At 35.3% G+C, this 13484-nt stretch overlaps 1 protein-coding gene across 2 annotated transcripts in view; it reads left to right on the top strand.

Annotated features, from left to right (window-relative positions):
- The window catches only part of MIB1 (MIB E3 ubiquitin protein ligase 1), an 88092-nt gene extending 74882 nt beyond the window's left edge, over positions 1-13210 (top strand). For both annotated transcript variants that reach the window (XM_050915733.1, XM_050915734.1), the window contains exons 19-21: positions 1010-1123; positions 2283-2383; positions 7596-13210. In XM_050915733.1, the coding sequence (XP_050771690.1) occupies positions 1010-1123; positions 2283-2383; positions 7596-7736 (356 nt within the window). In that variant the 3' untranslated portion in view covers positions 7737-13210. The remainder of the gene's footprint in view (positions 1-1009; positions 1124-2282; positions 2384-7595) is intronic.
- Positions 13211-13484: the final 274 nt, after the last annotated feature.

The raw sequence follows: 13484 nt of genomic DNA, 5'->3' as shown, positions 1-13484 counted from the left end.
TGCAGCCATCACCTTGTCACCAGGCATTTCAGGGCTTTGTTGAAGGATCATTTGCCTAGAGAAGAGCAGTCTTTGTTGCTGACAATCTACATAAGAGGGAAGGTAATCATTCCCCTAAGTAACTGCTTACTTGGTTTTGCTAAAGAAGTCTGGTTTCTTCCTCTGTTCTGGCTGAGAGACCTGACATTGAATCACTGACTTTATAGTTATCCTGATCTGGCCTCTTTCACTGTCTGCAGTTGAAAGATGATGAGAGAAGTTTTTTTCATTAGTTTCCCGGGAAGAGGACAGCAAAGAGATTGATTGCTGTGGTGCAGGATTTCAGTAGTGCAATACACGTCACCAAGTCTAAGCTGTAACAAGGACAGCAAAAGGTTTAACAGATGTAGATGATTTCTTTCCAGATTATTTTCTGGACATCTTGTTCAAGCAGGATGAGAGAGGGTCTTCAAATTTGTGTACTTTATAGGACCCACTCTATTGATTCACAGTAACCTTCGGTATTTATAAGACATAATCATTTGCCTTTTGTAGAAGAATTACAGCCTCCTTTCTAGGATTATATCAAAAGATACATGTTTACTCTTTTAAGGGTAAGGAGCCGCACCTGTTTGCCCCTCGAGCATTAGGACAGTAAGTGAGATCCTTTGTTCTAAAGGAAAAAGCAGGTAGTCAAGACATTCTTGGAAGTTCTGGTCTCAAGTGTGTGTGATTTTACTTTTTTTAACTTCTGTAATTCTTGTGGAATAGACATCCATTGGGAGAAAGACGAATCTGCTCACTTGAAACATGTAAACAGAATAGGTTTACTTTGAATCCCAAACAAGACATTATTTAAAGGTGTGATTTGCAGAAAATGATGTGAAGATGAATACAAGTAGTTATTTGTATGATAAGCATCTGTTATGGCATTGCTATATAGTTACTCTGAATAAACAAGCCCATGGACAGGAAAGAAGAAAAATGAAATAGCAGGATTCAGAGTTGATTTATTTCTCTGTCCTCTCAGATTGTGCAAGCTTGATGAAGAAATGTGTACAGTGTCGGGCAGTGGTTGAGCGAAGAGTGCCTTTCATAATGTGCTGCGGAGGGAAAGGTACAGAAGATACCACTGATGATATTTGTGAGTGACTCCAAAACCCATACTCTTTGACATTCCCCCACCAACTTACTATTCTGATTCTTTTAAATGACCTAAATCTTTCCTCTCCTTTTTAAAGAAAAGTTTAATAAAAACAGTGTTAAGCCACGTATCTATTTGCTGTTTGCACTACCTTCTACATTGGTAGCAGTAGATGCGATTATAACACTAGTCATTACACTAAAGGATTGCTTCCAGCATCCAGAGTAGAAGCTGAAACACATATGATTTCTTGGCCACTTATTAATGTCCTGTGAAGCAGAAGCAAAAGATTGTCTGTAATTGTGTAAATGAGCAAATAAATGTATATTTTTTTTTTTACTTCTGGAACTCTCTGACTGATGAAGCAATGGTAAATAATTTGCTTCTAGGTACAAGCAACTTTCATGACAGATTGTTCAGTTTTACATCTCCTGCTATGACTAGTTTTTAAACTTTTAATGACTTCTCTGAATAATTTCTATGAATTACCTGTATTTACTCTGTGTGTTTATGTGTGGTATGCAGTGTTTGAATTGAGTTTATGAGAATGGGAATATTAGGTCATTCTTGTCATACTGTTCCTAAATAGATAAATATAAAAGTAATCCTTAAAATCAGGTTTTTAATGCTCACACTGGAAATTTAAAATTTGTCATTTGAAATACTTCTCAATTTTTCTGTTTCTTATAATAACATTGTTTCCTGGATCAGTCAAATACAGGAATATTAACCTGCGCTTGTTCAAATTTTGAACAAACTACTTCCAAGATGCTTGTGCAGTTTTGAACACCAGGTAGAATCGGCTGTGTAGATAAAGTCTTTTCAGTGTGAAAGGATTTGGCTTTCTCTTTTATATGTGCAAAAAAATTTACTGCAGGAACTTCACTGGCAAATAAGAACTCACATTAAGGGGCTACAGGCATTTTGAGCGTCATTATTGAGGAAATATTTGTCAAAGAAGTGTTGCCATTAAACTCAGAGAAGTTCTTTATGATTTGAGCTGCAGTGATGTCATAGTGAATTTAATTAGATTATCAAATATGTTTGACTAACATTATTTCAGATAATTGAAAAATGGTAGTTAGTACACTGGAAATAATTATTCCTGTTTCATTAGATTGATGCATAATGACATACCTTTATTTTTTCTAAATTACAGCAAGTGGAAACATTCCAGTTTTGCAGAAAGACAAAGACAACACCAATGTCAATGCGGATGTACAGAAGCTGCAGCAACAGTTACAAGACATCAAGGAACAGGTAAAAGTGCTGGATAAAAATTTTGTGGACCAGTAAAATAATTGAAAATGCCAATGCATCTTCTGTTATTTAAAACAAAATGAAGCAGTGAAGTACTTCAGTTCTTAAACTTTAGTTAAATAGCCAATATTTTTTGTGTGTGATGTGGCTTGTATGTCTTCTATGTACAGATTTAAAAAAAAAAAAAAAAAATCAAGTGCCCATGTTTGATAATCCATCTATTAGAGTGTCTGTGTTAGTGTGACTAAAAAAGGATGCTCTGCCCAGTCAGTATGTTCTCTGCCTGTTTAGCTGACCTGAGTGTGTAGGTACAGCAGAAGCTGTTTTCACAGAACAGTAATAAAAGTAGATATTCTTCACTATTCTGTATCTACCTGAACCTTTACTTGTCTGTTCATGAACTGCCTTTGAACAATGGCTGGCAGTTACCTGTCGTATGAAGGCTATAGTTTATGTACTCTTCAAAAAATTGTGTGGTTGCAAAATTAAAACCTTTGAAAGTACTGTACATGTAATTTGAATATTTGGAATGTAAACGATAAGGTTTGTCTTTTGTAATTATGCATAGTGCTTGCAGGAGGAAATTTATACAAATTCACTATAGATTGTATTGATTATTCATTAAGGTACATGCAATTTAGAAACTTAATGAAAACCAAAAATTAATGTTTCCGATAACTGACAGTTACGTATTTAAATTTGTTCTGTCTGTAAGTCTAGTTCTATTAGAAGTGCTTAAGTAGTTGTATACACGCAGAACTTTCCTGTGTTAAATTACTAAATTGTTTCCTTGCTTTTCTATCTGAACAAAGAAAAACTTGATTTTGAGATTTTTCAGCAGTAAGGGACCTGGGGTACCTGACTATTGTATGAACTTACTCTCTTAGAACCCTGATAATGTGATTTTTGGCTTCCCTGTGTATAACACAATTGGAAGAAACTTTTGATGGATACAGGAAACAGAGAAGCGTTCTTACTGTATTACTTGCCTTTTCCTCTTGTAGTCTTACAGCAGTCAGTAATACTTCAGTGATGGCAGCATCATATCTAGTCCTGGTAGTTGTTGCTGTCAGCTGTTCATGTGCGTGAAAGCTAAGACTAAAGCGTTCAGATCGCTGGTTTTAGGGCCCATATCTCTAAATGCCTTAAATTTGGGAGCTGATATGCTGTCAAGTTTTAACCTCAGTGACATGTCTGTGAAGAGCCGTTCCTGTTGTATGGAGACTTGACCAACACCCCAGTAATAGAAATTCAAATATCCAATTCAAAACAGATTCCTTTGTCGTTTTTTTCTGTAAAAGAACATGCAGATTAAAAATTGCCATTTGAAAAATGCATGTCTGCCTTGACGATAACATCTAGAGTTTCTAGATATCTCTGACATCTTACATATACTATTTAGCTTCTGTTTTACTTTTTAACATTGGATGAAAAGAATAAGGTTACTGCGTTGGCATTTAAAATTATATATGCAAAACATGCAGATGAATGCTTAAATACGAGTAATCTGTTTTCTTCAGATGTATTCTTTTCTGGTTACTTTATTTTAGGAGTTTATAAAGGATTGGAGTTCCATTTGGGTATGCTAATACTCTTACGTATAGGGATGTGAAAGGAAAACTACTTTATGTTACAGTTTTTCTTCTTGATTAGATGTGATCTCAGTTTTTTCAGTTTTCCTTAGGTGCTCTTTTATTCTTAACAATTTTGTCTTACCTTTGGGATTTGCTAGTCAGAAGCTTTCTAATATCAGAAAGTTATGCTGTAGTAGGGAGAAGAGAATAATTACTTCATACATGTCATTTTCTACTTGTATTTTCGGGTTTTTATATTTGCAGTAGTAAGAAAGGTCTAATACCGGAATGCTTTGAGAATTTAAGTGCGCTCTTTTGCTTTGAAACGCCCTTTTGTCCAATAATTTATTTTAAAATGAGTATAAAACTGAAGATTGTTTAGTGCCTCTGTTTAGAAAGAGGTGGTTCTGGTCGTTCTTGTGTGTGTCTTGGCTTGAGACACTTTCATGTTTTCCTTAGTGTCTTTTCTGCTTAGTCTTGTGACAGGGCAACTTGTGTATCATACTTGTGAGTAGCAAGTTGGATTTGGTTAAAATTAGTCATCTCATTTTTTAAATTTGTGCTTGAAATGATGCACAGCATTCCATTATAATTGTGTGTTCTTTTGATTTGCGCTTTAACAGTTCAGTCTTCATGTTACCTTGATATTTTCGTGCTTAAAATTAATTTGTTCTCTTTCAGCAGGTATAATCCTATGTTTCAACTCATACCTTCAGTGATAATCTAATATGTTAGTGCAGCAAGCTTTTAAAACCATTTCTGGTGCCAAGCAGAAGTGATGCTGATGTCAACAGAATCTCCCACATCTGATGACCACACCATTCTTCAGGGATTCCCTGAATGTGAACCCTTTTGACTGTAATTGCAATACCTTCACTCCATTTCATACATAATCACCATCATCTGTCTAATATCTTATGTATGTTCCTTCACCATACTTACATCACTTTCTTTCTCCTTAAAAATAAATTTATTTTGTCACTGTGCACCTGTATATTGTTGAAAAAACTGTTTCTAGTAACGAGGAATTGATATTTCAAGCAGTTTAAAACACCTTGTTAGTGGTAAAAATTGATTTGAATTGCACACCCAGTTATACTTAAAGGTATGATGAGCACTTTTTCAGACTACTTTTACTTATCCAAAGAAGTAATTCTCACATAGAACAGGTATAGTGCCTTTTTGTACCGTTTGTTTTCATTCAAAAGATGGGAGTCAAATGTTTCATGCAGAGAACATTCTAACAAACTAATAGGACAATAGAAACAGGTAACCGCTTATTTCCAGCTGCTGTGGCACAAATTGGGTATAAGGCATGCAGTGAACTTTCTTCCACTGTAAAAGTGCATATAAGCTGATGGTTAAGTAATGAATGCTCCTTGAAAGTTGGATAAAACTCAGTTATTTGGGCTTGTATCCCACTGGGAAACTGCTGAACTAATCGAGAAAATCCTTGTCAGAATAGAATTGCATAGCGAACAGGAAGTTTGGTTGTTCCTGCCAGCTGAATTCTCCTACTGTACGAAATAACTTAAAATAGTATCATAATAAGAAATTAAACAGCTAATGTGTTTTATATACTCTGCATTTGTACTAAGCAGGAGAAATTGGGCAATTTGCTAATACTGCATGCAATTGCAGAAAAGATCTATAACAAGAAAATGTTAGGGTTTCTGTGCTTCACTGAATGAAATAATCAAAACTAATGGTGTTTGAACAAATTCCATTTTTTTTATTATTTCTGAGTCCCTTGATGGATGTTTTCATTTTCAAATGATGGTGTGGCATTTGGAGAGAAACAGACCCTTGTAACTTCAGTTATTCTGACATTATATTTGGGCACAAAAGCAAATAGTTAAGCTAAAATCATAGAATAAAGGCTACAAGTTTTTTCTCCAAAGATAAGATTTGGACTTGCTTTGTCAGTCCTTTGTCAAAGGACATCATGTCAATACTATCAGGTTATAGATGCTTGTCACAGGACAGCTATATATTCATTGGAAATGGCTGTTTCATTGACATTTGAAGACTGTAGATTACTGGAGGAAGAATGCTCTAATTGTCCCATTGAGATGTGAAGGTGATGACTTGGTGTGAATGGCAAAATGAGCAGGACTGACTGACAGTTGGTCTTTTGCAAATTTTTAGTTTGAGTGTGTTTTGTTATAGTACTGTGGAAATTCTAACGAAGCTGGAGCACAGCATTATTGGGAAGAGTGAAGGGGTTTTTTTAAACATAAATTGACATAAGGTTTTATCTGAAAGTTTTACATTCCTGCTGGCCCATTATACTGGTATCCTGGAGATTAAAACAGGCATTTAGCCATATTCCATGCCAATTTAAACTGTGTATAAGCAGACTGATGGTGAATTCTTTTGGTCTTCAACTAAGCTGTCGGCCCTAGGAAGTCATACCTGTTGATTCCATAGAAAGTATGCTTTAAAGTTATACTGAATAGAGTTCCTGCTATGGATTCTGTCTCTCATGAGATGAACAAACTGAAGTAAACCCCCAATGATGAGTATGGAAACACGTCACAGGTGCAAGGTGGTGATAAAATGAATTTGCATTTGAAATATGAGTCCTGTCAGTATTTCATATTATATATGAGATGAACATTTATAAGTGTTAGATATGAGTAGTGTGCCTCAGATCTGAGGACATCTTAGATTTGATTTGTTGGACTATAGAACGGCCTTAACAATTATCATCTGTTATAACATCTATTCATTTACTAACCTTTGATAAACTGTTATAAGTGAAATCCTAATATGGCTGCAGTATGTTTATGGTGAAGGAACATGCCTTACCAAAACTTCAGTTTCTGCATGTGACAAAAGGTGAAGGACATTGTTCCTTAGTGGCTTGGTACAAAATGAACTTTGCTGTTGAAGAACTTTAGGAGATCTTTTTTGGGCATTGGCTGTCACTTTAATGTTCAGCAATTAAAACTGATTTTAAAAGTTTGCTGTGCTACTGTTGTGACTGAAGGTCACACATTTATTAAATTGTTCTTCATTTGAAACTTGAGGTGTTCTTTTGGTTGAAAATCTAGATAACTTCCATGAGCAAAGGCTGGAATTACCAACATTGAATCTTTATGTATAATATTGATTATGCAGCATTTTTATTACTTCTGCATGTGTTCAGTGCTTGGTGTTCAAAGGTAAGTATATGGATGGCTAGGTAGCCTGAGAAGAAGTTGGTAAATTACCCAAGCGTTGCACACATAAAGCTGTTTGTGTTGTTTGTTCCCTGGAAGATTACACGACATAAAGGGGAATGTTGCTGAAGAATGTCTTAAGGTTGCAAACTTGGGTAATGATACTGAAAATCTGATGTCAACCTACTCCTGGATTGTCTTACTTAAAGGGATCGTATTTGGAAAAAAGCTACATAGGTTTTTTTGTCATGATGGGGTAGGAAAAGCCCAAATATTTTAAGTCAATGTGAAGTAAAAATGTGATTTTAAAAAAAATATTTAGTTTTCAGGTTACTGGCTGGGTTATGCTATGGCAGTGATCGGCTGTGCTTAAGATGGCGTATTTATTGTTAAATTTCAATAATTGATGTATTGCATATTCAGTACTGTTTCACTGCTGCCATTGACTATGTAACCTGTCAAAATCTTTTACAGACTATGTGTCCTGTCTGTTTGGACCGTCTGAAGAATATGATCTTTCTCTGTGGCCATGGAACATGTCAACTTTGTGGAGACCGAATGAGCGAATGCCCTATATGCCGCAAGGCAATTGAACGAAGGATCCTTTTGTATTAAGTAGTGGAACCAGTGTCTTTTATTAGCTTATGAAATAGTAAGGACATTTTGATGATTTAAATCTCCCTAAGTTTGAAAGGCAGTAAGGGGTTCTAGTGAAAACATATCTAATACTGTAGCACAGGTTCATTACATGGTAATTGTTTAAAGACTGTAAACACACCAAACAAGAGAACAGTATTTGAACAGTCAGCTTTTAGCTTTACTCTTAAAAAACATCTAAGCCTGAAGCTAATTTAAAGCAGTCTTTTTTTTCATTTTTTTCCTGTCTTTTTCTTCCCCTTAAAGTTTAAAGGGACAATCTTATTTTGGTTTCATTCATGTTTTTTAATGTATGTATCAGGTGTCAAGTGATGTAAGGGGTTTTTTTGTATTGTCAGTTAATATCAAATACAAATATTTAGGATTTTTTTGTTTTATGCTTTTTTGGAGAACGTTGAAATTTCCTGTGACAGTTATGATTCACAAAAATTTCTATCTTGAAATATACAATAATGCAAAATCAATATAAAGTGTATACACAGTAGTAATAAATATACTATTCCCATAAGATCAGGCCTCAGAATACAATGTTAAAGTAATTCTAACTTTATCATGCCCTTTGTTGCTGAGGATGGGTTGGGAAGGAAACAATAAAAAGAAGAATCTACTTTAGAAATATGTTCCCAAAACTGCACTTCAGTCTAAGGTTCAAGCTAACTTAAGTAGTGAACTTCTTAATTCTGCTAGCTGCATAATTTTGTATGGAGTTGCTTTTAACTTGACTGGAAAGGAAAACATTTGAGCAATGGGTCAGTTACCCATTTCAGATGAGTGAATTGTAGAGGAACATATGTATATGCGGGGCCATTTAAAAATTCTGGGTCTACGATTAGGAAAAACTAGAGATTTTGCAAGGTTTCCTCTCTTAAATTAGTTCTGTTGTCTCCAGGCAAACTGTCAACAGCAAAAGAGAAGATTTAGTATTGCTTATTCATCTAAGTTGGCTGTTAACCCCAGAACTTATCTGTGAACATTACTGGGTAATACTGCAAATGAAGATATTGCTGGCAGAGCAGTGAATTTTGTGAGCCATGCCTAGGTGAGTTGAAGTTGGCTGAAGGAGTTAGCTGTCACTGATGTGACAAAGAGGTGTTCCTGACCCCAAAAATGCTACTGTCAGGAACTGCAAACTATTAACATTTGGATAACAAGTACATCCTTCCGTCTTTTTGGATGGAAGAAAGTATGCTGATTTAAGGACCTCTTGTAGCTAAAAGGAATGTGTGCTTACTCCTAAGCGATTTGGCAGTTTTCTGAGTGCATAGTTTATGTAGCCCTTTGCCATTGTGCAGACTTCATTTGAATGTGCTCTTGCAGAACAATAAAGAAATCCATGCTGGAGTCACTTAGGTGCCTTACTTGCAGCTGAGATTAATTTCTCATTTAATTCTCATTGTGTATGTCAAAAATGTGGAAAAAGAGATAGTTCAGGGGAAGATCCAAGTAAGGATAAAAGCAATCTCTTCAGATAAATTGGTCTCAGTCTTTTGAAGCTTATGTTGATATGCCTGAATTGTGAAAACATTGTCAAAAGTCTCAGAAGAATGTTACTAGTAAACTGTAAAGATAGGTGAACTTTTAACCAGTAAGGTTTAAACACTGAATAGAGTTTTCCAGGAAACAGTAATATATTGGAAAAATGTATGTAGAGTGGCTTTTAACGTAGCAAAGTGATGTAATACACAGCCGTTCTATAGCCATCTTTAATCCTGATCCAGATTTGCAAATGTTCATCATTCTTTTCAGTAATTTTTTATTGGACACAATCTCAATCTGGAGTCAATATAGTAGTCCGTTTTATTTTGTATACTAGTCATCATCTGTTCTCAGATAATCTGTGTACCCATCTTCTTGGCCAAATGAAATAGCCCTCCCTTTTCTTGCTTCTTAGGTCCCTATTCTAAAATACCAAAATTTCAAGGAGCTTTCGAAAGTTTTTGATATAAGGCTTTTTTTCAGTTCAGCATTTCACTATCTCCACTTAAGCTCTGAGTGCACCTGAGTGTTCACTGCAGTTTTCATTTGGCCAACATGCATGTCACCAAGTCTGATTCTTTTGTAGCGTGTTTGACAGCTGAACTTTCTATAGTAGGCTTCAGTTTCCTGTCAGTCTCTTCCTCTAAAAATAATTTTATAATAGGATGTGCAATTTGACAATCCATTCTGAGTTTTAGCCTGTAATACATCAGATCTGTACCTCAGTTTCCTCTGGCTCTGGTAGACATTTTGAATATTGTGTCCTATTTATTCTTCAAGGGGACCTCTATAAACTGTTGTCAGCAGAAAGGCAGGGTGGATTTCTTCTTGATACTGCAGCTCAAAACTGAAACTGCAGTATAGCAGTTGGCATTTTCCTAATTCTTTTTCACTGGAAAAAGTCAGAATTACTTGAAAGTATTCCAGCTTAGCATCAGTTGAATAATTCAGCTGAGTAAGAACTGATCTAAAGCATCCTGGGTGGGAAACTGGAGTTGAATGTTAAATACTCCTTGTCTGCAGGAGGCACATACTGTAGCATAGGTAGGTAAGGGCTCTGTTAGGCTTGCACTTTTCGAGAGAGGAGCTGTAAGTTACTTTGTAACGCTCTTAGTACTTGGAAGCCATCGCAGTCCTGTGGAAACAGAGACAATGACTGAAGGTATCGCCATAGGAGCAGCTGTAGTCTTCTATACTGTAGTCACACCAGATATATGTGACTGCATACAAGTTTGTGATTGGACTCATTTGGCAATGTTGTGTGCCAGTTGAAATTGAAGTATGTCAACTTGATGCTATTATGGTGCCACAAGAAACAGCGAAATTAGAAAAACTAGGTAAGCTAACCAGCATGCTTGAATTATTAATATAGGCCTCTTATTAACAGGTGAAAGAGCTATATCTTGTATTGAGAAGGCTACACAGTGCTTGTCTTTCAAAAAACTTCATGAGGAAAAATGTTTGCTCCAGTATCATTTATGGAAATAGATATTTAGATTCACACACTGTCTTTGGATTCTGATGTAGAAGGTGAACTAGTGTTGTTGAGGAAGCTAGTAAGTTCATTCACTCAATTTAATCTGTGCCATGTGGAGAGTACAAATGTTTAACTGGATAACACTTAAATAGTTGAAGGATGAAAAACAGAAGCTCAGTTGGAAGCCAAAGGGGATCATAGCAAGTAGGACAGTTGAGAATATGTCATTGTGCCTCTGTCTTCAGCAAAAGATGAAAGTGTAAATCTCATTATTGTCACTATTTTTAGGGAGCAAAGTGAAAATGAGAGAAAAATCAGTAAGGCATTTATCTCTAATATACTGTAAAATCATAAAATGTAAGAGTTGCAAGCTTTGTTTATTATTATTATCCCCCAGTATTTAATAGCAGTTTTGAAATTAAATTGAATGAAATATCTCAGTTTGTTTCTTGAAACAACCAAGAAGGCACCTAATAATACATATTGTTCAGGTGTGAGGTATGCTCAGATGTTTAAGTAAAATACTTTTCATTTTTTTCCATTTAGTAAAATACATAAACGGTCACATCAGTACACAGTGATTTAAAGTATAAAGACAACCTAAGAGGCTAACAGAATATGCTAAATAGTTGTAGCTTGTTAACTTCTGTATAACTATGTTTGACTTTTTTTCCCCAAACCTACTGTCTGTCACTTACTATACCCCAAGCTCATATGGCACTTCTCAAAATTTGGGCTATTACTACCTACTTTCCATTTGTTGAAATACTGTGTACTTTTATGTTGGGGTTTGGAGGAATCCCTTTTTGCTGAAGTGGATACTGAAAATTACACTGGCAAGAGAATAAACAAGTTACTTTGTAAATGTGAAAGTTTGATTAGGAGATGTTGTTCTTAACTTGGACTGGGTGAGGATATAGCAGATTTGCACAAGTATTTGTGCCTTGTTAGCATAGTCTTACAATCGGTATTTTAGCTTCTTTTAAAAAGATGTGAAATGGTCTCTTAAAAATAATCTGATTTAAGTACTTATTGTTTAGATATTTTCTAGAGATGAAGTTTTATGTATGCCTAAATATTTTTAGCAGTATTAATTGCAGTTTGTGTAAACACTACATTGTTTGAAGAAGCTGCTTTGAGCTAGTGATCTAAGCTTCCTCTACAAAATTAAATGTCAGAAACTTAATTTTACTCTTCCAGTAGCAGCTGGTGAACCGAAGAGCCTATCCTGTTCTTTGTGCTGCATGGGTCAAGTTTTCACTTAAAAAAAACCAACAACACTACAGCCTAACTTTTAGCAGCGCTACCTCCTTTCTGTCAAAGTACTGAATTCTTCTCTAGTTGTTTTTTGTCTTTGGGAAGGGATGGGGAACACATCCGTTTTGTTTTGCTTCCTCAGTTTTGATGTCTAAATACGTTGTGAAGGTTTTTTACTGACTGTATAAATTACGTACAATAGAAGTGTGTGATTTGCCACAATGTACATTGTATATCATTCTTGCCTAAGTTGCTGGAATTCGTACTATTGTCTTTTTATGCATTTCATAACTTGTTTGTGTTGACAAAGCAAAACTGTTATCTGCAGAAGTTCTACTATGTGCCATTTTTATAGCTAAGCCTGTGGTAAATACGAAAGTTCTGACTCAGGGCTTTTTAACAACTTAAACACGTTCACAATATTCTTCAGCACATCTTGGAGAACATTAGAGATTTAATGACTGTACAGTGCCTTGATAGAACTATTGAATGGGCAGCAGCCATAGAGTCCTTACAGAATGCAAGTGTCTTTTGAATACAGTTAATGAGTTGATGTTAATATAATTGTAATACCCCGCCCTGGATTTATAAACTTGTATATACTGTCTGTAAAGGAAAATCGGCAAATTTAGGTGTTGTTAAGCTTTCTGAAAGTTGTTTGATTGTTACACCAGTCATGGGGGTCTGAAGGGCATAGTATCCCAATTTACAGAAGCAGCATTTGCGGCAAAGACAGCTGATAAAATGTTCTGTATGTGATATTTTTAGTGTGAGGGGAGAGGTCATTGTATAAACAAACATGTAAAAATACTTGCTTTACTCTGGCCCAGTAGGTCTTTTATAAGAGAGAGAGAGATAATCAGCAACAAATCTGTATGTGCGCATGCCATTTCATAGTTACAAAAATTTAAGTCTCATTTTGAGCTTCTAGGAAATACTTTCTTTGTCCCAAGCTTAGTGTTGTTATGAATGCAAACTATTCATATTAGAAAACAGGAACATTTTTGCTTTTGTTAAAACTAACTTTGTATTTTCAGGAAATAGATTTTGACTTGACTGTTTATTGGAGAAATTTAAGGTTGTCTGTGTGAATGTAGTGGATTTCTGTATGCAGGTAGCATTATGTAATTGCTTTCATTAAAACTGCTTAGCAAGGTCTAAGCTTTTCAAAGGAAATGCTAATGTACTGTATGGTTAATAAAACTTTATTATGTAAGATGTATACTGACTTTTTCAAAAGCTTTGACTTAAAAGTGTAATTGGACCGAATTAATACTGATTTTTGTGCACACACCATTGGGAAGGGGGTGGTGGCTCATTTGACTTCCTCCTTCTTAGTTGTAATGATGTTAGATGTCACCACGGAATTAGAAAGTAGTATACCTGAACAAATGTTTGGTAACTCTGTTAGGTGTTGACATACAATATTTAAAAGTGCACCAGACTTTATTTATTTATTGAGAAAGTTTGCAAGCCAAACTTCAAAAAATATTGGT

The sequence above is a fragment of the Gymnogyps californianus genome, chromosome 2, assembly GCF_018139145.2.
Source record: "Gymnogyps californianus isolate 813 chromosome 2, ASM1813914v2, whole genome shotgun sequence".
Taxonomy (NCBI): domain Eukaryota; kingdom Metazoa; phylum Chordata; class Aves; order Accipitriformes; family Cathartidae; genus Gymnogyps; species Gymnogyps californianus.
Note: the sequence above shows the minus strand (reverse complement) of the source record. Positions and strands in the feature narration are given on the sequence as shown.